A 25979-nucleotide genomic window follows, 5' to 3' on the forward strand; every position below is an offset into this window, starting at 1 on the left:
TTAATTGAATAAATGAATGCATTTGATAAAATTTAGATGTATGAAGGCTGAATGGATAGGAATACTGAATACAATTTTGATATGAAGGCTAAATGGATAGGAATGCTGTAAACTACATAAATTGATATTCCACATGGATGAAGGTTTTTTTACAGCCTCTTGTGAGTTTGGGCATGGACCTAGTGTAGGAGGTCCTTGGTTTGGGCCAGTGGCCCGTATTCTAAACTTGGATTTAATTCCAACTGGGAGCATTTAATCAACGTTTTTGTCTGACAAGTTGTCAGATCTGAGATCCTTCCTTGATTCTGATTGGTTGAGAGGCACTGTTGCTACGGTAACTGTCGAATAAAACGGGACTTGTCTGACAAAATATCCAACAAGTCCTTTCAAAAAATGTTCCCCTGCTGTACCATGTTGGTTCAAGTATAGATAGATAAATTTGACGGGTATGATCTCTATTAACAGTACACGTTCATTTTATAATTTTTATCAGCTCATTTTGACCCTGAAATCAGTCATTACTGACTCCGAACACTTACTGAAATAGTTTTCTTCATCATTAAAACATTGTTAGGAAAGGAGCCATGTAATTTACAGTAAAAATAGTAAACTCATGGGCTTGTATTCTGAACTCGGGTTTAAATTAAAGATGAATTCCAGTTTTGGTAACGATCTCAAAATGACTTTTTACATAATCTGATATAATGACCACCCAAGTGTCTGTTTGTATGAATAAAAAATATGTGCCAAAGGATTCTGGAGGAAATTATGTAATTGCTGAGAAATAAGGCAAATAAGCGTGGATTCAGTCACTTCTGTTGGGTCTTTATATCAGCAATGATAATGCACTGTCCCAGGTGTGCCTACTGTGTTGGTGATCTTCAGGGTGAACATTTTCAGCGTAGATTTCAAGATTTCACAAAGTTCAGTTTATGTAACTGTACCAGATCTAGATCCTCGATGATATATTGACAATTAAGCCTGGTTTTACAGACTTTCTCATGAAATCAGTGTTTATTGCAACTACTGGCATTTCTCTTTAAACCCTGGTTTAAAGATGTGGTTTAACAATGGAGAGCCAATTGGGCACAAATCCCTAACAGTACACATCCAATTTATTAACTCATATGACACTCAAATTGTCTGGGAATGATAACTGAAGTATTATGAAATATTTTTCATTATTATGAAAGCCAAAGGAAACAAAATAGTAAACATAAGAAATGTACAATATAAACACAATGTTTGAATTTTTGGCTCCCCATAATTTCAGCACAGACTTAGACCATGGTCTAAGTTAAACCCGACTTCAGAATATGGGCCCATAATGTCAATGCAATTCTGACTTTTTTGACTTCCGATAAATGTAAGACGTACTGTGGCTGAAGTTAAACTGGAAACTATATTTTTATGTTGGCAGATAGCCTGTACTCACTTGCAGATGACCTATACCTGTATGTACCTGTCGGATCTAGCCAGAGTAGTCTGCAGTCACAGACCCTGATTGAAACTTTGATCAACAAGTGTGTCTCCTTGCAAAGACTAGCACATACAAAACTTGCTGTTTGAATTCAGGGCGAGGGCCTTCAGTACACAAGGCATGAATAGGCTGCGATTCAGACCCTTTACTCGAGTGAAGGGTTTTGCATAGCAAACTAGGCACAGACCCTGATTGATACTTTGATCAACAAATGGGTCTTGACAAAAGACTAGCACATCTAAAACTCAATGTTTAAATTTTGGACTTCTTTACACAAAGCATTGTAGGCAGCACATCCAGACCACTTTTACTTGAGTGAAGGGTTTGCACAGCAGACTCTTCGAGCCAGGTTGGGCCCCATTGCATAAAAGAGTAAGTCTGCTAGCCAATTGTATCTTTAATGGAATCCTTGATTCTGTTGCCATAGTAACCATTGGATGGCAAAAATACCATGATACAAAATTAATGGTAACTTTTATGCAATGCCGGGATCCCGGTGTTATTTTATGGGGTTTTTTTTAATGATATTAATTACTGGTACATTTTTTTTTACAACATGACTTTGTGACACTTGTACCATTCCCCCTTTTCCCGTTTTATACCTTTTATTGGGGTCTGATTTCCCTAAATATGCGGAATTTATCTAAATATGACCCGGAACAGAGCTGCATAAATTACATTGTGTGCTATATGGTATTAGTATTCATGTGGCAAGTAATATTAAAAAAATAAGAATGTATGTATGATGTTTAATGAATTATGTTATAATCGTGTCACAATTGTTTTTTTCTTGATTGCATTTTTAAATCATTGTACATATTGGTGGTGACTCGGGACCATGTTGTTCCCACATTGTATGTTTCAAACTTGGATTGAATATAAACTGGGGAGCATATTTCATCAATTATTTATCTGACAAGTTGTCAGATCTGACATCTTTCCTTGATTCTGATTGGCTGAGAGGTACTGTTGCTACGGTAACTGTATGATAAAACGGGACTTGTCTGACAAAACATCCGACAAGCTGTGGGCTACAGTTTTTGTTTAAATATAGATAGGTAAATTTGACGAGTATGATCTCTAACAGTACACTTCGATTTTATCTGCTCATTTGACCCTGAAATCAGTCATTACTGACCCTGAACACTTACTGAAATTCTTCTCTTCATTATAAACATGAGGAAAGGAGCCATGTAATTTACAGTAAAAATACTAGTAAATTCATAGGTCGGTATTCTGAACTCGGGTTTGAATTAAACCCTGGTTTAAAGTTGTGGTTTAACTATGGAGAGCCCCTTTTCACCTCTTGCTAACCATTCCCAAGCATATCATTTTCACCCTTTTCATCAATCACCTGTTCTTCCCATTCTTATATATGCCCCCTCATTTCAGGCGTTGGTTCCCAAGACTCCCCTTTCAGGTTAAATCAGGTTAAATTCCATTTCTAAAGCACCCCCATTTGCAGAGGGCCATCTAACTTGCAAGTTCTTAGCCCCTCATTTCACCTTGTGCATGTAATTCTTACAGTGTACTTATTCAATCTTGTTTTATCTGCTCGCCCCCCCCCCCAATTTGTTATATTATCATTCATAAGACCTTAACTCTAACTTATAAATGTGTTAACAATCAAGCCCTAACTTATTTAGCTGACCTCTTTGCACACACATCCAAATACAACACTCGCTCGGCCACTAGTAATGCTCTTATTGTGCCTCGTTCTGCTAAACAAATAAGTGATGGGGCCTTTTCTACCGTTGCCCCCAAAACATGAAACTCCTAGCCGCCTTCACTAAAGACTTCCCCAACACTTTCCTCATTTAAGAAATGTCAAAAAAACTTACCTATTCTGATTTTCTGTACTGTTTCCATATAATGTTCATAATTTTATAATTATTATTCTTATATGTTTCATCCTCTTTGTGTTTCTATTATTTTTTTCTTTATTGCACTTTCACAAAATCTCATGAAAAGGCACCATATAAATGAAGTGTAATATATTATTTGACTCTGACTTCAAGATTGAATTTCCATTATAACAAATATTCTGATAAGTTTGAAGATTCTGGAAGTGCCAATCCCCCCCCCCCTCAGATGTCTGACAACTCTGTGTATTATGGAAACATCTCTGTATGGTTTAAAAAAAATAATTCTCTATAAACAATTTAGAACGATTTTCTATGCTGTAGTATTAGATTTAGGCCCTTATAGGGTGTAATTACAAGCATCATTATAATGCATAAACATTCTATATTGTCTGCACATAAAATATTAAGAATAAAACATTACAAATGTATTAATGTCTTATGCATTCCATTGTCTTTTTGTGTGTTCTCTCAATTTGCTGATACTCAATAGAGGCCATATACAAAGGCCTATGGGGTCTATTCCAAATAAAGTTACTTGAACCGCTTGTCTTACTTTCCATATATGATTTTGGTAAATTCGTTGTTACGGTTCCTACCATGGAATATAGTTTGGCTGTTGAGTATTTTTACCATAAATGGCAAAATTACATTATTTTTTCCACTCGTAGTATGAAAATGTGGACACTATGCAGATCGTCCTAGAAAAAAGGTCTGTTTACCCGAGCTTTTTTTACAACCTACTTTTGGGAATGTGAATTATTTTATATCATATACACATACACCATCATGATCATTAAGTGCTCAACCCGGGGGGCCACTTACATTGACGAGTGGATACCATGCGCGACCAAAAAAACACGTAAAAAGGATGTCTTTTTCACGATAGGGCACGTTACGTACGTAACGTGATAAGGGTGTCAAAAACACAAAAATAATGAAAAAAGGGTATCTATTTCCCTTACGTGTTTAGGATCGAATTTGCGGGGATGATAAAACAAAATCAAAATGTTTTATAAAGGATGTCCATTTTGCACCAACACTTTGTGTTATTTAGAGTCCGATTTGCGCGAGATGTAGAATATGGGGTCGTACTAAACCAAATGAGGTAAAGCCGACGACCGAAGGACCCGTAACAATAAAACATTCCTGTACTTGTTTAGGGGTTCATTTCAGGGAATATTTGCCAAGAGTATCGTTTTGTTTCCAATATTTGTTAAGGGTAGGGTTTCACACGCCAATACTTGTTAAGGGGTGCATTTTCAGAATATGGAAATTACGTGTTTAGGGTGCTTTTCGAGACCCCATGGTCGCGCATGGTATCCACTCGTGAATGGAAGTGGCCCCCCCCCCCCCGGGGTTTTCCCTCTATTTTGTTAAGATAATTCATGGACAATTATATGGATGCAGATCATTCTTTGTTTAGTTTTTTTCTCTTAATGTTTATATGAGAGTGAATTCTCTCAAAAAGTTTTGCAAAATCACTTCAGACTTTCCTCAGCATTTACTTGTTTGCATTTCCTGCATGATACATAAAATATTCACCAAATCATTAATTGATCACTTTCAAATACATCATCTATCTCCTCCCCTTCTGTTCCTTCTCCTCCCCCCAGCCCCCTTCTCTCGCGCGCTCGATCGATACTCCGCTATCGATCGATCCGGAAGGAATTGGAGCTAGAGATGACCTTTGGCTGCGAAAACTGCAGATGCTGCCGGCTCCCTTTTTACATTTTTTAGTGTAATTTCTCATGTTAAAAGCAAGGTTGCCGTGGTTTACATTTTCTTCCGTCGATGCCCATGAAATTTAAAGGTAAGTTCATCCCTTTGAGGGCTATTCCTTTTCTTTTGTTTTGTTTTTTAAACTAAACTTATGAAGAGATGCGCTGATGCAATAAATTATGCAACGGCAACGCCAACCTCCGCCATGACATGTCCGCCTGCCTCTCAGTCTGAGTCTCGTGTCTCTGCCTAGACAGCTGGCAGCCGTCTGTTTCGAGTTTTTTAATATTTTTTTTGTTATTTGTCCTCGTAGGATGGGGGGTCGGGTGTCCGGACACTATCTTTTTGAAGCCTTCTTTTTTTGTCTGGATTACACTATAAATATGAATCCATTAGGTAGGGCCTAATCATTTTCTAAGTATGGTACTTTCAGTAGAGGCGCACGGCCAATATTGGAGACTGTCTCCAATGTGGGAGACTATCTCCAATATCAGAGACTTTTGTAAAGAATTTGGGTATCCAATTTCAGAGACAGTCTGCAGTTTTGGAGACTAATTTCCTTTGTTTACATTTGCGGCAAGAGGATTACCTTGGCGGCAAATAAAAATGTGATAAGCAGATTCCTCATGAAAAATTACCCCTTTTCACCGTCTACTTTAAAAATTCACCGTCTACTTTTGTTTTGATAAGGATTTTTGTTGTCAATCACACACAAAACAAATGGGCTTCTGACCTCAGTGAGACAAAATTTTGGGTGGAAAAAATCATGCTTTTGTTGGTGTTGTTTCTTTTGTCCTTTTGCAAAGGAAGTCTCCAATGTGGGAGATTGTCTCCCCTATTGGAGAGAGTCTCCCATATTGGCCGTGCGCCTCTACTGACTTTGGTAGTGGATCGTATTACCGAACACTTTTCATGAATTTGATCATATCAAACACATTATTCCAATAAAATTCACCAAACTTTCACCATAAATACACAAATACCTACAAAATATAAACATGCAGAAATTTTGCCGAAATTGTTTTTCATTTTTACGACATCAGCTTCCAATCAGACCCCTCTTCGCAAGTGAAATATTTTGGTCACTTGAAAAGGTATCGTATTACCGAACGTGTGTTTTCTATGGGAAAAGTTGGGAAAACAAAGTCACTGATGAGCTATTTTGACCATATTTTATTGTTTTGAGGATATAAAGACTTCGAAATTGTGTTTTTGATAATTTTTCATCATTTTTCTATTTAAGTTCCCTTTGGAAGGAAGTTGCAAAGGTTTGAGCGTATTTGATTATTTTCTGACGCATATGATGCGCGCGTTCGGTAATACAAGGCCGGTCGGTAATACTTCACTCACTATATATATTTTGTTCTTTATAATATTTTCTAACATTTTGAACTAAAAATTGATGAAACTTCGCTGGTAAATTTTTCCAAATGACATTCTAAAATTGATCGTCTGGACACACAACCTGTCCGGATACACAACAACTGGGTATACACAGACGGCTCGCTATCGTGCAGCCACCATTAGGGGACTTGCAATGCAAAATCCCCCTGTCGGGGCTCTTCAATTTTTGTCTTTAATGAATAAAAATTTTGAAAATTAACGTGACCAAAATGCAAATTTATATTCCCTCTCGCCTCTTGGCATTAATTGCCAAAAAACAGAGAAAAATGAAGTTAAAAGGGACAAAAACAGTGACTTGCCTCGACTGTCGCGCAAATTCACTTCCCCGTTTTATCCGATCTTAAGTACATAAACATATGGCCATTGACTCGAGTCCCCTGTACAGATCGCGCTAGAAGTAGGAACTTCGGTCTCTGTATTTCATTTGGTGAGTGAAGCCAACGGCAACAAAGTTCAGCTGAACAACCAACAAAACGGAGACCGAATCTTTTGGTCTAGTCTCTGCCCTGCATTTGCTTCTGACCCGAGGCCGAGCTGATGCATGCCGACAGCTCGGGCTGGCTGGGGACGGCGTTGGCGTTAGCCCGGGGGGGGGGGGGGGCACTCAGTATATGATGCATAGTGGGTATGTCAATGTGCCGTGGAGGGGACCCCCATTTTTACTCTCAAATTTCTGTTTCAAGGCTTTAGCATTTTTGTCTTATTGAGAAGGACAAAGAAAGCAGCTCCAACACCAAGGCATTTTCTTCGAGAAAAAAAAAGAAAGAAATCCGCTCCAAAGCTTTGCATATTTTTTGTTACGCCATTCCGATCACATTGATCTACTATATAATGAACTGCAATTTTGGTGAAAAGCGGCCGCATAGCGCTGTACCATCGCGCCAGCGCACCTGGCAGAGGCAGCGCTAGCTGCATCATGAACATGACCGTTTCGTAGGGATGCATTCGCACTCACACGCTGGCGATCTGTTCCAAGGACCCCCGTTTTCACAAACATTTGTAGTTCCGAAGCCCGTTCCGAGGACCCTCCTTTTTACAATTTAAGCCCGCTCCAAGGCCCCCGTTTTTTGTCTTGCCCGCGGCACAGCCCCACCATTTTTTTGGTCGAGGGCGTTAGCCCTCTGAATCTAAAAATTTAGCTGAAATTAATCTGGAGGAGCTTTTTAAACATTTTCTTTTCTGGTTTTGGCATGTTTGTTTACAAGAGACTAGGTATGTGACCAAAAAAATGAAAATAATCAAATATGAATAAATTTGGTATCATTTGAAAGCTCTTATAATACGGTAACGTTAAGTTAAAATTAAAAAGACCTTTCAACTGATACCAAGAACTCTATTTTTCATCAAAAAAATAAGAAAGTTATGACATTTAAAAGTTTTGCTTTAATAGTTATGTGCACAATCGTGACAATTAAGTCTCGCAAATGAGAGACTCAATGATGTGATTTCCCCCTATTTCTTTTGTGTTTTATTGTTTTAATTAGACAATATTTCAATATTTACAGATTTGACAATAAGGACCAACTTGACTGAACCATAACAACGGCAATTCCACATGTTTAGGCTAATTATGAAAATAAACCTTGTTTCACATTAAAATTGTTCATATTTCACATAATATAAAAATACAAAATGAATAGTGAGTGATGTTATCAGTTCCCTCATTTGCATACCGACTAGGATGTGCATACATGTAGATCAACTATTTTGTGAAATTAAGCAAAATGTCACAACCTTCTTACTTTACATCTGATTTTGATGAAATTTTCAGTGTTACACGTATGCTTGTTACATTTTTCTATTTCTATTCAAATCAAGTTTTTGTTTGGGTGGACTTGTTCTTTAAATTTCACACAGAAGGATGACTGCCATTAGGCTCATAATGGTGGAGCAAACAACAGCCGCTTAACTACAGCGTCTGTGCAGAAAAGATGCACCCTCCTCGATTACTCTTAAATAATTTTTCTTTTTGACGGGGGAAAAAAGGAAGAAATAAATTAGGGACTAGATCTAGACTCTATCAACTACAATCAGCTTATGGTACCACCTTTCTGAAAGTGAAAAGTTTGCAGGAAAACAGCGAATTTGATGACAAACAGATCGGGATCAGCGAGGTTCTTCTTTGATCGCCATTGGTCAGCTACAGCTGAGAATACGGACCACTCATGGGTTCATTACATGCTGCTGTGCACGGGATAATCAAGGCACGCATGCAACTCTCTCTCTGAGCTGATCCTTTTATTTATTCATTTATTTATTTATTTATCAGAAAATATTTATACAGGATAAAAAGATCAGCTGAATTGCTGGTTTACATCAATGTCCTGATTTAACAAGGTTAAAAAACATATAATTACACTATCATGATGCAAAATACCTATATACATTTAAAACAGCAATATCCACACTCTGATGACAAAATGACAATTCAACACTCTACATTGTAGGAACCTTATCAGTAATGGCACCTTGATTCAAGTTAAAATTTCACTTAGAAAAAACAAATAGCTCTCCAAAAGGGGAGCCATGTACTCCACAAGCACCCAAAGTGCCTAACCAGCACCCCATCCTCCAGAGTGTATGACACCAGATAACCATACACAAAGTTTTTTTCTTTGGAGATTCCTGGAGTCCAGGGGCCTTTTTCATGACGAGATGATCGATAGGTAGGAACGTCCTAGGACCATCCGAGATAGGAAGATTGGCGATAAATCAACGCTTTCCGTTTCACGAAGCAGTTCTGTCTATCAAGTCCGCGACATCGCTTGATATCGAAAGTATCGGAAAAAAAACTTTAGTCTTCATCGTCACCTGAATCTTTTATTTTGGAATGACGACTTTTCATAAAATCATATATTTGCACATGATTTGCACTAGTTTTGCTTCTTTGAAATGCTGTGGAAGTGTTTCGTACATGTATCTTCCGATTATGAAAATGTCGGGACCCCTGCGATTCGCGAAAAATTCTGTACGCGAAAATAACAGCTTGTACAGTAATATGGTGACAAACTTAATTTCAGAGACTTCCTCATGAATTAATTGTTTGCTGCAACTACTTTCTTTTACATGTACCTTTAAAACCCTGATCTTGGTTTTCTTCACTGTATATACAGACCCACATGTACGTGTAGTCTCGGAGGGGGGTTCGTTCTTTGAGGTTCCACGACGAACAAGATGGAGTATAGCTATGCCCATGACAGACAGGAGGCCCGGGCTAACCCAGAGCCAGGCCAGGGGCACCCTCAGAACCAGCATCTTTTGCATTATCAGCACCAACAGTACCCACCACCACACCACCCAATACAGACAGGGTACCCTGGACTCAGGTTAGTAAACATCAGGGGCCTGTTTATTATGGTAACAAATTTGTAATAATAGTTAAAAGCTACTGAAATCTTGTAATCTGATTGGCTGATGGTGATTTTGTATAAAAATTGTTACCAAATGAAACGGGGCCCATATATTTCATTTCATTTCATTTATTGATTTAACCATTTTAAAAAACAACAAAATTACAATGTTCAAAAGATACAAATATTCTTGCAAACACTCTTGCAATAGACCAATTTGTAGGTACTTCATGGACAATTTTGGTCAAATGACCTTTCATTTCTTTCATTATGAAGGGCAGATTTCAAATCAAGATATTACATGTATGTAAACATGCCTTGCTTACATATTACATGTACGTATTAGAATATGCTTGAGAAACACTTGGGAAAAATCTGAAGTATACATGTAGTACATGTATTTTCCTGCATTTCAAACTATTTCCCATTTTCCTAGAAAGTTTTTGAGGCACTGTTTACCTGTATTTACCATCATTATACCCCACTCTAGCCAATCCTGTGTAGGAATAAAACTATTTAAAAAAATCAATCAATTTTCTACCTTTGCATCCATAGACTTGCCCCGTACATGAACCCGCTACCGGTGCAGGGTGGGGGGACACCAGCAGGACTTGGTCTCGGTCAAGAAGGGGCTTTGGTCCAACCCCCAAGGATTCCTACCTCAGGTTCTACAGCAAGCAGCAGGGATTCCAGTCAGAGTAGTCATGAATTTGAGAACGTTCTTAGTACTGTCATGCAAGGTAGGTACCTACATGTATCAGGGTAGACAATTTTCCAGGAAATGTTGGTATCTCCCGGCCAGGTGGGAAAAACCAGTTATCAGGTGTGGATCCAGCTGGATTAGATGTGCAATACTATTTTAGAAGTCATATTGTCTTTGCTCAAAACTATGTTGTCTAATCCGGTTGGAACCACACCTGCTAGTAAGTGCTAGGAATGAACAGGGAAGTACAGTTAAAGGGGAATCCAACCCAAATAAAAACTTGCTTTTATAAGGAAGGAAAAATCAGACAAGTTGATAGGTGAAAGTTTGAACAATATTGGACAAACAACAAGAAAGTTATGAATTTTTAAAAGTTGTAAATATTGGTAATCACTATACCCATGGAGACTTCAAATTGGCCGCATATGGGATGTCATAGTGATGTAAGGCAAGGACTCTTCCATGTACTCCAATACATATTATGGCTAAAATGTCATTTTTCCCAAAAGTTTTATTTAAAATTATATTTTTCTTTCATGAGGACATAAAACAATATACTACCTGGGTTATATTTAGATTACTGCCCCAGGGGAATGAGTACTTAGGAGAAAACCACAAATCCCTGATAATAAAGTACATAGCCTATGGGAAAGTTGTCCTTGCCCCTTGTCATAATTTACTTACCCAGTTGCCAATTTGAAATCTACATAGTATTAGTGATCTCAATTTTAAAGAAGCTATAACTTTCTTATTGCTTGTCCGATTTCTTTCAAACTTTCACCATTCTGTTTAATTTATTTTTCTCCTTCCAAACACAACATTTTATGGCCAAGGCTGAATTCCCCTTTAAATGCTAGAATATGCTTAGGAAACACCTAGATAGGCCATACAGAAATGTAAGTGGTAACAATGCGCTAACAGAGCCCATGTTACACCAATAATGTCGCAGCGATGCCTAAAGTCACAACACCACGTTTTATTTTACATCTTGGATCAATGTTTGATATCACAATGAGGAAGGTGTGACTGCTCTTACTGTTCGTGCTCTGTTAGGCTTACAACGTTTCTGCGCGGCCGTTACAGGGCAATACCTGAAAATATTCCACAAGTATGTTTGGTAGTATTCCCCTGCATTTCCAATTATTTCCCATTTCCTCTCACATATTTATGAGGCAGTATTTCCTGGTATTTACCACCAATATTTCCCAATCCGGTCAACCCTGGTACCTCTGCACAAAGTCAGAAGAAAACTTCTTTGTTGTCCGTCTTTCTATTGATTGTAATTCTAAGTTGCAAGAATCATTTATAAAACTGATATCTCGTGGGCTACCTGTAAATTGTTAAACAAAGAATTGGGATTTGCTATTGGGATTTGCTTTGCTATAATCCTATTTCTAAGCTCAGATTTCTTGCTGCTAATACCTAGGTCAAATTTGCTCTACGGTGGGTCGAAAACTGCTGTTTTAACATTTTTGTACCAGCTACATATACAGTACCAGTCAGCAATCTTTGAGCATACGCGGACACGCGGCGAGCCATCCAACCCGGATGTGTGTCACACGCGCGACTACACGAGAGCAAGTGCTACTATTTCTCTTCGCGTGTCATTTTGCTCTCGTGTCTATAGCGTGTTACACTCGGCGTCGATCTTTTGTGATCGAGCCATTCGTCATGGTCAAGTGACCAGAGTGTCATACGCGGTTTTTACACTCGACAAATCCGAACAAAAGAGGTCAAATTCGAGTTGCTTTTTCGTACAAGTAGATGTTCATGTATTGCGTTTTGATAGTAAACGCTATGCGATCGAGGTGGACAGGGAGGCACCGGCCGCGCCGCTGCTCTTGCTGCGCCATGCGGCACGAAGACGGAGAGCACATGCGCTGCATGCACACTTCACTGGCACGGCGCTCCCGGTTACTGGCCCGGTTCTCCGGCGTGCGACAGCTTGTGGTTGGCTTTGCGTGCTTGATCATGCTCCGGTCAAGCAAAAGCAATTCAAAATTTAAATGTGAATGAAGGAATTAACAGGAGCCTACATCAAGAGAACATAAGATCTAGGATATTACTCACATTGTTCTCCCGTTCCTCACCGGTCCCTCAATGACCCAAACAATCCAAGATTCATATGTACAATGTGTATGTTTGTGATTTTTTTTCTAGTGTCAAGGCCGGCCCGTAATAATACGGTTTCGGAGATATTATGCATGATGATTTATTATTCATTACTATTGTTCATATTGTCATTGTTGATATACTAGTATCATTTGTTTTAATAATCTGAGTTCCTCTCTCTATTATTTTGAGGATTTGTCTTCTTCCCTTCTTTTTTTAAATGACCATACAATTTTTTTTTTATTTTTAGTGATTTTTTGCATGGTCAGCTTCCCAACTTTTGGTTCAGCCCCCCCCCCCTTCCCACTTTGAATACCGGTCCGCGGCCCCCGATGAGTGTGGATAAGGATGATGATGTCGATGCCGTATTAATAACGATGATATGAGTGATGGTTATGATAATGATTATATGGCCATTGGCGGCGAGGAAGCCAAACAATTCAGGGGGGGGGGCACCAAAAATTTTTGACAAGCAAGCAAAAAAAATTATCAACCCAAAATTTTAGGGGGGAACACAGGAAACGAAAAGCAAAAAACAAATTATCAACTAACAATTTAGGCTTCTGCCGCCTGTGCATGTGGCAATAATGAGTATGACAAGGCGATGATGGAGGATGGGCATGTAAATTAAAAAGACATGTTTTTATCTTTACACAATTATACTCTATCATCTGTAAAAAAGGGATTTGTTATGATGGATACTGATGACAGCATCGGAATAAGTAGGCCTACAAATTTTTTTTTTAAGTGGTAAGGTTCACCACAGTGGCGTACGCAGGATTTTTGAAAGGGTGGGGGCCCAGCTGAATGAAATGTTGACGAGCAAAAAAAAAGTCTACACCACAAATTTTACGTTTCGTACCCAACACAAATTTGACAAGCAATTTTTTCCGACTTTTCTTCAGGGGAGGGGGGGGGTGGGAATAAAAAACTTTGGCGGGGGGTGAACACCTGTACCCCCCTTCTGCGTACGCCGCTGATCCACCATTATGGTCTGTTGTCAGTTTCCATTCAATATTTTACTTACAACGTAATATGATGTACCCCGCTATATATGAAATATTTTATTACAGATGAATTCTCTTGATCATCATTATTTTTTACATAAAGTACGACCATACAAATTTGATCACGATAATGGCATTGAATGATGATGATGATAGTAATGGTGGTGATGATTATGATAATCTTAGAAACGATGACAATTTCATGATGAGGATGGTGTGACCGTAATGATTGTGGTGATAAGGACGATGATGTTGATCCCGTGTTGATAACAACGATAATTACAGAGATGGATATAATGATGAAATGTGGCGAAAGTGAATATGACATGGCTATGATGGAGAATGGGCATGTAAAAAGAAATTTAAAAAAAATGTTTACATGAATATAATATCAGCGGTAATAAAGGATTTGTTGAGATTGGTGTGATTCATTCTGATTACATCATCGGAATAAATAGCCTAATTTAATTTTTAAAAAGTGGTAAGGTTTTTGAGTGTTTCTCATCAAGAAAAACTAAAAGCTAAGACTTGAAGAGGTTCCACATGTGAATTATCATCCATGACGCTGACAGAGCTGCAACCGTCCTCATTTTGTGCGAGGCTCGATCCCTGGACATCGTGATAACGTATCTGATATCAACCAAAGATAATTCGCGTTGTTTGTGATTATTGGATACCATACCACATAGGAGCATGAATGTCTTCGCTCACTGACAGGTAAGATTTTCTTGTTTCAGATGAAATACCGAAATTGCAAAGTGAGAAGAGTGAACAATGGGCCAGGCCATACGGGGAGGGGTGGAGTTTCCAGGGCAGGGGGATCAATTCAAAATTTGATTGTGAATAATGGGTACGTGATATAATGATGTCATGATGATGCAGGGGCCGCGGTATCGGGGGGGGGGGGGCTGGGGGCTTCAGCCCCCCTTGTTTTTACAAAACCATGTACAAAAACGTAAAAATTACCACTGTGAGTGTGACGTGATTTTTTGCAGGGTAAGCCTCCCCCCCCCCCCCCCACTTTAAAACCATGATTCCGTGGCCCCTGTTATGTGATGCTGGTAATTCTAATGATAATGAGGGGTATGATGGTGAATTTTTATGATGTGGGTTGTGACGATGACGGTAATATATTCTTTTTTAAGACCATGAACTTCGGCGACGCGGGGGCCTACAATGTATAAGGCTAGAGTATAGATTCGAATTCGTCATGATAAAAAAATAGGTGGTTTGCCTGTTTTCATTCAATGTTCATCACAATAAACAGAATGTTTTGACCATGAGAAATTAACTATAATGTAGGTGATAAAAAACGGATAACATTAAGTCACTACCAGTTCTCGAGCCTCGCCTTCTAATTGTCTATAGAAGCAGAGCTAACCAGGCCAGGGAACTAAAGCAGAGCCTGGCTGATGTAGCTAGTGTCGAAAGACCATGCATGTAGTATGTACCGGTATCGTGTGGTACGCAGATAAAATTACTCATTCGGATATTTGTAATTCCATGCAAATTATTTACGATTTGAAGCCAGTCTTAAAGTAGTACAATACAATCGGCAATATGCACAATGCACAGATTTGTAATAAGTATCAACTTAAATAAATGACGGGTTATCCCTTTCTTTGCAGAACTCTCTAACTAACGTTGACCTGCTCCCAAATAATGCGATACTATGGTATGGTATTCGCAAATTTCCAATAAAAAATATATGCAGGAGAGTCATACAGTGAGCCATAAGATAAAGGCAAATGGACTTATATTGACGTTCAGATTTTTTTTAATACAAAGTAGAGGCAAAAATGAAACAAAGGAATTTTTTTAAAAAGATAGGGAACTATGAAGCCATAAGATGAAACTTTTAGAAAGGAGTTGAGTCGAGATTGGGCAATGGGAATGGTAGAATGATAACTACCAGTACTCAAACAAAATTATTTTAAATGAACCGACAAAGCAATCATGGCATAAATTCCTTGCATAATGGGGGACGCCCCCCCCCCTCAAAAAAAATCCAAGCAGGTCAAGATAATGTTATCACCCCCTTCGGGCTGGAGCTACGCCACTGGGGCAAATGATAATTTGGTACTAAAAAATAAAAGGGGCATAACTACCCCTAGAGCCTTCTATTAACTTGTAAGCTATTTGATCTGTTCACGAACATGATTGCGTATTATACGGCTTCATATTAATTCTCGTCATTGGATGGAAGATGGGTTATTGGGTGGGAACGGAATTTGTTTTATTTACCTGAACGTTTTCATATATTTTTATTTCTTTTTTCTCACCTCTCCCGCGAGCCCTCCCGTTGTTCATCTTTCTTCCTCCTGCAATTTGTTCTTACTCTTATCTGATCATTAACTATCCTCTCCCTCTGCTTTACCTTTTTTTATTGCGTCCCCTTTCTGTTTTACCTACAAAAATTAGGAGTTAGGCCTGCACACCAGAACAAAAGTTTATTCTTATTTTAAAGTTTACCCTGACAAAAGTTTAGTGCGAAGTAGTAAAAATATAAAAATATTGCCGACGGTTTGATGAAAAAAATCAGAGAATAAAATTCATTAGAATTTCGATTTGATTTGTGACATGTGCTAGAATGCTTTCCTAAATATTGAATAGCAAAAAATAAATGAAATGTTTTTTCTAAGAAAATTGAAATGCTTTTTTCCCGAGCATCCCGGCTGAGCATTCAGTATATCAGTAGACAAATCATAAATTTTATACCCGTTCGTAAAAAGGAAACCAAAAGGAGTCATCATTAAAAAGTTACTTCACTTACTAATATGCATCCTTTATAACATGTACATAACATAATGGGGAAGCTGCTCGTTTACGACGTCACAAATTAAAAGATTAAAATTCTAATGACTTTCTTAATATTCATTTGATTTTCCTCAAACCTTCGCCTTTTTATTATTATTTCTCTGCTATTTTCACAGCAAATCTTTCTTCGGGTTGAACTTCCCCTTCAAAATGGAGACTTGATCAACACTTGTAATGAAATAGGTAATGATCAAATACTTTCAAAATTGAGGCATTTCAAAAATTGTTTTAAGATTTGATGGGAACGAGACGGCACTCTAACATTTCATATCATTTGAGAACTTAGATGGTACGTCATAACAAGCTGCAGATTTTTTGTATGGTCCCCCCTCCGTAACACTTTACAACTGTTCCGCGGCCCCAGTACAACTTTATGATTTGGTCGTTATCGATGGTCTTATCATAGTATACAATACAAACCTTCAGTACTTGAGAGTTGCATGTGTTCTACTCTAATTATCATTTTCATTAGAAGTAGTATTATATTATAATTTATTGCATTTCATTATATACAGCCTGGTAAAAGCTTTTTACAAATCAAAAGCTTGACCAAGATTATGATTTAAATAATATTCCTTGGCATCAACAACACGTGACCGACATTGCTATTAAGCTCACAGACATGTTTCTTTCATCATAATTCTTACATACGTATGAATATGTTAAGGTAGTTTGCAAAATTCTCAGCTTTGGGTCATTGCATGCTGCATATTCGATTTTTGTTGTATCCTGGCTTTGTATAACGTACCTGGCCTTGGCAAGTACAGTACATGCCCAAATCGTCAAGCATTACTGATATGATAATCCAGTTTGTCGAATATCAGGCATTAATCACAACCCATCGTCATAATCTCTATGTCGTACATCATTTCTTGTGTATTTATTGAATCAACTAAATCACGATATTTGATCAAAATATAGAAAAAAATCAAGTACAAGTAAAATAAACAATATCCCCCAAAGAATGTATGTTATATGCAGACAACCCTTATTTCTACAGAGAAAATTTACTTTTTTTCTTGACGTCACCACCATATCAAGTTCATAACATAAGAAAACAATCTTATTATCGTCATCATCACATCACTACCATTATCCTCATCCTCGATCATTCCGTTTTCTCAAATGCTGACTGTTCGTGATTGGACAATGGGAGGGGGGGGGGGTCATCGCTGAATAAAACATCAAAAGACTCCGTGGCGTAACTTCGGTTGCAACAGATTCTTCCTATTGTCAGCTGTTAGCGGTAATTCACACCTTCATCCATTGTTCACAAAACGTGCGAGACGATGTAATTAATTATCCCCATTCAAGTCGCTACAGCTTGGGGCGTTCAATTCAAAGCTTCTGCTGTTATAAAAAGGATATTAAGAGTTAGTATCTTTCCTAAATGAATGCTCAAGTGCATTGGGGTCTTTATACAATAAAACACATCTTGAACAATATCAATTAGAAGCAGCTCAGATCCTCATGGAGGCTGATTATTATCCAAGCACAGACACACTGACACTTCAAAATAGAGTGAAGAATTAATGCTTACAATAAATATTTATGTTTAACTCCGATTAACTCGTTACCCATTGGCCGACACCATGCACAGTGCAAGTGAAGCATCGGAAAATTGACGTTTTTTATTTTTTTTATATGAAAATACCTTTGAACTTGGGGTCCAATTCACAAAATCATTTCCCCTAAAAAGGGGAAGGAAAGACCGAGAATGAAAAAGCAAAAAAGAGGAAGTGCGTATATGTAGGCAAAAAAAAAAATATGTATGAATGACCGGCCGAGAATGAAAACCCAAAGAGAGAAGGTAGGAAATAAGATGAATGTAAACCAGAGAGAACGTTGGAGATATATAATAATGTATGAAAGACAGAATGAAAAGGAAAAGAGAGGATTATGGTAGGATAAAAAAAGGTCGAGAATGGAAAACCGAGGAGAGGAGGATAAGAGAAATATGAAAGATCGACTATAAACCAATGAGAGAAGGTGGAATGATTTATGAAAGACCGGGGGGGGGGGCACTTCCATTCACGAGTGGATACCATGCGCGACCATGGGGTCTCGAAAAGTACCCTAAATACGTAATTTCCATATTCTGAAACCTTACCCTTAACGAGTATTGGAAACAAAATGATACTCTTGGCAAATGTTCTCTGAAATGAACCCCTAAACAAGTACAGGAATGTTTTATTGTTACGAGTCATTCGGTCGTCGGCTTTACCTTATTTGGTTTAGTACGAACCGCCTTCTACACCTCGCGCAAATCGGACTCTAAACACGAAGTGTTGGGGCAAAAAGGACATCCTTTATAAAACATTTTAATTTTGTTTTAAAATCCCCGCAGATTCGACGCTAAACACGTAATTTTCCTAGCGAAATAGATACCCTTTTTTCATTATTTTTGTGTTTTTGACACCCTAATCACGTTACGTACGTAACGTGCCCTATCATGAAAAAGACATCCTTTTACGTGTTTTTTGGTCGCGCATGGTATCCACTCCTCAATGTAAGTGCCCCCCCGCGATGAAAGACCGAGAATAACAAAGCAAAGAGAGAAGGTACATGTAAGAGAAATAAAATAAATACAGAAAAAAATTGGGAATTAAAAAGCGAAGAGAGGTAGGAGGAAAAGAAAGATCGAATATGGAAAAGCAAAGAGGTAAATTAGGAGAAATAAAATAAGAGTGTGAAAGACCAAGAATGAAAAGCAAAGTGGAGCCAGGCCGTGAGAATGAAAAAGCAAATAGAGGGGGTTGAAAATGGAAGATCGAGGATGAATAACAAAATTTAAGTGAAGGTAATTCAGAGATATAAAAAAAATGTAAAGCCGACTGACCGAGAATGAAAAAGCAAAGAGAGGAGGCAGGAGAAAAAAAGAAAGATCGAATATGGAAAAGCAAAGAGGTATAGGTAGTAGAAATAAAATTTGGTGTGAAGGGGGCTGAAACTGTTAAGACCGGCCGCGCCCCCTCCCTCGGCTCCCCTTGTCCCCCCTTGTCTGCTTTAGCTGGATATACATGTATATTGCAGATGAATTCCATATAACTGCCATTTTAATCACCCCCCCCCCCCCTCGAAGATAATGAAAATGGAAGATTTTCTTTGCTTATGTGAATGTAATGTTTGGTTTAAAAACATAAACCTATTAAATCAGAGCCTAGTTAGAAGGGCGGGATCGAGGCAGATGGGTGAGGAATGTTGGTTGAATGAGGTCAGAGGCGATATCAGTAATGCATGTAAAGGCGTACCACGAAAAAAATCAATTCCATTCAAATTTAAGTTTGAAATTCCGAATTATCATCAATTTAAAATACATTGTAATAATCAAAAGAAACACAATATAATGCACACAAACAATTAATATATCAAATATATAACAGCATAAGCTTATGAAATGTAATACATTTTGAATTTGGCAAGATAAATGATGAGATCAATTCAGGATCAATTTTATTTTTACAAAACTTAAAGGTTACGTGAATAACAATGAATAAACAGAAAACAGAGATATGGCATTGCAATCAACTTTTCTTGTGGTTGAATCGATTGTACATGTCGGCCAAAGTTTTTATTTTTAAGTATAATATATTGATGTTTGATTATTAAGCCATACAATTAATTTAAGAACAGAGTTCAATAAAAGGTGTAACTTAAACACACTGGAAGTTTTAAAGGTACATGTATCTTACCTCAATATAGAGATTGTAATAAAAATCAATTCAACAAATGTATGTAATGGATTGTAAATCAGTACCGTACATGTAGATGTACTACAGTTGTAGATACATACATGTGTACATGTAGATGCCTTATTGATACAAACTCTGTAAGATCGCCGAGGAACCCGGCGCAGCTAGCTAAGGACAAAAAAAAACTACTCCGATATGCGATCCAGACACAAGTGAAATCTTGGATTTATCAGTCCATATATGACATACAATACATAAATACTGTACAGGAGGTATAGCCGAGGCACAAGTCATGTCTCGTGAAGACGAAATTATAAAGCAGTGCAGAACTCTACACAATATACATTCTGTAGGTGCACTGGGAATAGTTTGTAAGTAGATTTATTCAATTCTGGGTGGATTATCATAAATATTCACGCAGCTACGACCGGGCGGTTAACAGTTACCGTATCAGTGGAGCAGCCCTGCCAGTCGCCGCGCACCGCTAGCGCGGCCCGTATCATGCGGCGGACCGTGCTATCCGCTTCATGCTCGAGAGCGGAATCGAGCGGTTCATCTGCTGTGCGACATAACATGATATCATTCGCGCGGAGTGTCATTTTTACACTTGACACTCGGCTAGAGCGAGCGGACACACAAGCGCCGACCGAGTGTCAGTTCTACACTTGTCACTCTGTAAACAATGGACGCACCTCTCGTGTCAAAAATCAGAACACTCGAATACATGGCAGAGTGTGCTCTAGCGTGACATTGGCGTGTCAATACGCTGCGACGGCCGGAAATGGCTCGCCGCGTGACCGAGTGTACTCAAAGATTGCTGACTGGTACTGTAGATGAATTGAATAAAAAATAAATGAAACTGCTGTTTTCGACTCGACGCACGGCCGCCATAGAGCAAATGTGTCTGAGGTATAATGCATGCATACATTCACATCATCTCTGGTCACATTTGAAATTTTAAAGGATTCTACATGTAGGCTAAATGATTGGATGTCAAATAGGTGGATACTAAAAGGGGAATCCAACCTTGGGCATAAATGATGTGTGTGAGAGGAGAAAAATAGGTAAAAGAGAATGGTAAAATTTTGAACAATATCGGACAAAAAATAGGACGATTATGACCAGAAGTGTGGTGCATACATACTTAATAATAATAATAATAATATGTCCATTTATATAGCGCAGTTACTATGTGCATATACTCAACTGCGCTTTGATACTTGGTATCATATTATTACCCCGGCTGTAGCTAAGCCGCCATATTAATAGGCGCTAAAGCGTTCAAGGAATAAATCCTACCGGGTACCCATTCACCTCACCTGGGTCGAGTGCAGCACAATATGGATAAATTTCTTGCTGAAGGAAATTACGCCATGGCTGGGATTCGAACCCATGACCCTCTGTTTCAAAGTCCGGAGACTAATCCACTGGCCACAACGCTCCTACTTAACAAACTCCTGATTAGAAATATCACTGTTAATACCATGTCAGTATCATTACAACTACCTTTATTTTGCATTTGTTGTCTATTTGTCTAGGGAGCAATGTACAAGGTCACTACCACCAAGAGGTACCGTCACACAGCCAGCATGGGATACCTCTTCAACAGATCCCAACGTTGGCATCAACCCAGCAAACATCACCACCCCTCCAGCAAGGTCAGACTGGTGGTAGCAACACTTACCACATAGAGGACCTCTCCAACAACACTCGCCTCCCAACAACCACCTCCTGTGACCCATTGAGCACCGCTCCTGGGAGCATCGAGGTAGGTGCCAGCACGTCCAAGAGCAACTCGCGTGCCGTATCTTCTACGGGTCGCACACCTAAGAAGCGAGCTGCTCCAGGATCTATAAACCCCAAGCAACTGAGTAAGGCACCCAGTATGCGGGCACCAGTGACGCAGATAGTGACTCCTCAGGTTTATCAGCAGACACAAGTGCCACAGCTGCACCAGGATCAGACTCCTCGCCCAATGGACACCATAAGCTTCAGCAAACACTGCCAGACCGAACCTTTGTTCCAACAGTTCTACAATGCCTCGGTGCACTTTTCCAAGGAGAAGGAACTACCTGATGGTCTTAGGTATACAGAGGATGAGAAAGAGAAGAAGATATCTGGTGTCGTCGCAACCAAAGACCTTGAGGTCGGGATGCAGTTTGGACCATTCACTGGAGAGTTTGTGAAGGAAGGCTTGGGTTGCTTCAACCCAAACACATGGGAGGTAATTATACTGCACTTGTTCTTAAACTTAAAATCATAAAGGATAGGAAGGAGGCAAAATATTAATTTTCTTTTATTTGGAGCTACTTTTCACAAACTATTTGCTATGTCTGCTACTTTGCATAAACTTCAATGTATCAGTGAAAAGAAGATTTCCACGGCTGTTGCATTTGGGGGGTTGAAATCACCCTGAGTCCTGTGTAAAGACAGATATGAGAGAACCAGGGATGTGAATAACTTTTAATGAAAATAGCTGAAATTGCAAAAGCTGTTATACAGACATAGTACACAAAAAGCTGAAAAAGGCTGAAAATCAAAGGATAAAAAGAGTAGGGTTTTTGATAAGCACCTTCTGTGATATCTCTAGTTAAAGATTTACAGCTGAATTATGATTTCATGCATTGATTATCATAATTGATTAAAAATTTGAATATTTTCAGTACAATTATCCAATTTGGAGATTAATTCATGTGTGACGCCTGTGCCAATTTTCATTGTGATCGCGTGATCAACAACCAAGATCTGAGGGGGGCTAAAAGGCAACTCCCCCTTCCCCCCCCCCTTCCTGGGCTGTGTGTTTTCAAAATAGCCTTGGGTATATACATGTAGGTGTAAGCTCATTATGAATGACCAGATTATTTGTTTTTATGATCTTGTCTTGTATAGGTATGCGTGAGGGGAAAGACCTGGTACTACATCGACGGGGCCACCGACCCTCACAACTGGATGCTCCACGTCCAGTTTGCCAGGAATTCTGAGGAACAGAATCTGGAGGCCTTCCAGTTCTACGGGGACATCTACTTCCGAACCACCAAGCACGTAAAGTCTGGGACGGAACTGAGGGTGTTCTACAGCCAGGATTACTCTAAGCATGTGGGCTTCAAGGAAAACCTCAACAACCTGCTGTACTTTGAAGGTATGCTTTGGTTTCACCTTGAAGCTATGGAACTTATTTCCTTTAATAGTGACCATATTTCTTGGCTCTGCAGATTTAATACTACATTAATATATTTGGATGCTTTGTTAGTAAATGTTCAGGATTAATGCGTGAAGTTGTGTGTATAACACCACACTCCACAAGATCTGACTACAACACAATTTTTTTTAACAAACCACATTTTTTATTAAATGTTAAAGTTTCAAGAAGAAAAATGATTCTATTTAAAGTTATTCATGCATATTCATGCATACTTTGAGTATGCATCAGATTTTGCAGTATTTGTTCTTGCTTGCTTTTAAATAATATTAGTCTTGTTCTGGTATTGCCAAAAACAAAAATTATAATGGCACATGGAAATACTGGTAGCATGAAAATATTACTTTTCATGTTACAAAAAACATACATTTCTTGAGATGTTTCTGGTTGTCAGAATCCATCACCTAAAATATTTTTCACAACCTATGATCATTTGATGTTATTCTTTGCCTTACGTGCAATTTAATCGCCAAATAAATAATCTTTCCCTTTTTTTTCTTGTGCATTTAGATGCTGAAAGGTTTGAGTGCAGAGACTGTGACAATCGCTATACTAATTCCAAAAGCTTGTTTAGACACATCAAGTTTGAACATGACAACAAGAAAAACCTGATTCCTCCCAAGGATTTTGAACCAGCCAAGCCCACTCCACCGCCGAAGCTAAAGATACCAAACCTCATGACCATCAAGGATGTCGCGGCAAAGATGGCGAGGGACAAAGAGCGTAATGCAGAGAAGGCTCGGGAGAGACCTCGAGTGGACAAGTCCAAGAGATTCTTGAAGGTCAAGCTCGTCCCACTTGGAAAATCATCAGAGAAGGACGAGAAAGAAGAAGAGTTCTCTTGCAAGAGGTGCAGGAAGAAGTTCCCGTCTGAGGGGCACCTGAAGGAACATGCTGCATTCCACAAGGAAATGAAAGACGTGAAGCCAATTTGCGAGGTCTGTGGACTTGAGTGTAAACATAACAAAGCACTGAAGCAACATCAGCTTTCCCATAACCCTGATGCATTCCAGTGTGAGTTCTGCAAGAGGTATTTCCGAAGGAGGGGTTGTCTTGTGTACCACCTGAGGCACATCCACCAGACCTTTGTGGGTGAGAAATGGACAAGGGGCAACGTCCAGGAGCAGATGACGAGATACGTGGGGCCTGGTGAGGAAGATGAGGAAGAGGAATTCCATCCGGAACTGCCCAAGGACATGTTAGGTAAGCATATCCTCATCAAGTCAAAGAAGCCAAGGGTTTTTAAGTGCCAGTTCTGCCCCAAGAAATTCATAAGACACAACCTGGTGTGCAAGCATGAAAGAACAGTGCACATGAACAATGGGCGCTTCAAATGTGAGTTCTGTTCGAAGACTTTTATGGAGGAATACAACTATACTCTGCATAAACGTAAGCATACCAAGGAACGCCCCTTCAAGTGTTCGGAGTGTCCTCAGTCCTTTGCATCGGAGAAAGCGCTCATTAACCACCAACCAGAGCATCGTGGGGAAAGACCTTTCAAATGTGACGATTGTGGGAAGGCATTCCGCACGAGAAAATACATGCTGAAGCACAAGCGAAGGCAGCATATGGCACCTTCTAGACTCTTCAAATGTGGATACTGTGACAAGACTTTCAAAGACAACACTGGCAGGGAGCGCCACGAACGTCGCCACAAGGGTATCCGGCCCCATGTCTGTCTGACGTGTGGGAAAGCGTTTGGTACAAAATATTCCTTGCAGACTCACTTGCATGTTCATACAGGGGAAAAAAAGTTCTCATGTCACATTTGTGGTCAGAAATTTGCCTTGAACAACACTCTTATAAGGCATCTCCTGCGACATGACAAGGAGTCAGCTCTGAGTGACCAAAGTATTTCCAGCGTTCAGGACAAAGTTGCTCTTCAGAACAGCTCAACTGGTAACACAGGACTCCAAGAAGTTCAACTCCACCCGTCGTAGCAGTAATTAGGATATCTGCCCTTCCATCATCAAGGCGAGCTGATGTTCTTTTGTGACCTTTTGTTTTGAAACTATGTGTTCTTGTGATTGTTCTCTTTATAGGGGAAGGTGGGGTAAGTTGAGCATAGGGGCAAGTTGAGCCACCAGCCCAAGGCCAATAATGAATGAGTCAGACATTGTGGTGGTGTCATGTATTGATGACCCATAGCATAAACCCTAACCCCACCACATTGTTTTCAACGTTGAAACAAAAAGTAGTTTTTTAGAGGGAAAAATATGAATTTCAGCCAAAAAAGTAAAAAAGAGTGTGAAATAGATAAGTGCTTTATAAACACACACGTCTTTAAATATAATAAAGACATGATAACAACATTATTAGTCCAGGTATGGATCTTCATTCTTGTCATAGTCTTTTATAGGATGGATGCATAATAAATGTGTGGATACAAAATTATCGCACTAAGTTCGGACTGGGGTAAGTTGAGCCAAACAGCATGGGGCAAGTTGAGCCATGGTAATTCCTATGGTAATGTATCTTAAAAAACAAACCATAAAAATCGATTGAAATGCTGGCTGAAAGGAGCAAATTTACATGACTGCTCTTTTCCTTTTAAAGGATGTTAGTATTTATAGAGAATTAGCAAGTGAAAAGACTTAAAACAAAAAATTGACATGCTGGTTCTCCCCTCAT

At 39.0% G+C, this 25979-nt stretch overlaps 1 protein-coding gene across 1 annotated transcript; it reads left to right on the forward strand.

The window, feature by feature from the left end:
- The first annotated feature begins 5015 nt into the window (after nucleotides 1–5015).
- On the forward strand, nucleotides 5016–25316 carry LOC121419971 (histone-lysine N-methyltransferase PRDM9-like). The gene is made up of 6 exons (XM_041614480.1): nucleotides 5016–5155; nucleotides 9582–9794; nucleotides 10374–10558; nucleotides 21688–22373; nucleotides 23039–23288; nucleotides 23859–25316. Exons 2-6 carry the CDS (start codon nucleotides 9643–9645, stop codon nucleotides 25286–25288), a joined length of 2703 nt encoding a protein of 900 aa, XP_041470414.1. The 5' UTR covers nucleotides 5016–5155; nucleotides 9582–9642; the 3' UTR covers nucleotides 25289–25316.
- Nucleotides 25317–25979: the final 663 nt, after the last annotated feature.

This window comes from Lytechinus variegatus, chromosome 8, assembly GCF_018143015.1.
Source record: "Lytechinus variegatus isolate NC3 chromosome 8, Lvar_3.0, whole genome shotgun sequence".
Classification (NCBI taxonomy): Eukaryota; Metazoa; Echinodermata; class Echinoidea; order Temnopleuroida; family Toxopneustidae; genus Lytechinus; species Lytechinus variegatus.

Bases quoted from the DNA above. Each gene is read 5' to 3' on its own strand.
- LOC121419971 (XM_041614480.1), top strand. From the start codon at position 9,643: ATGGAGTATAGCTATGCCCATGACAGACAGGAGGCCCGGGCTAACCCA. The intron at 22,374-23,038 runs GTAATTATACTG...TGTCTTGTATAG, and splicing joins TCAACCCAAACACATGGGAG to GTATGCGTGAGGGGAAAGAC. The intron at 23,289-23,858 runs GTATGCTTTGGT...TTGTGCATTTAG, and splicing joins CAACCTGCTGTACTTTGAAG to ATGCTGAAAGGTTTGAGTGC.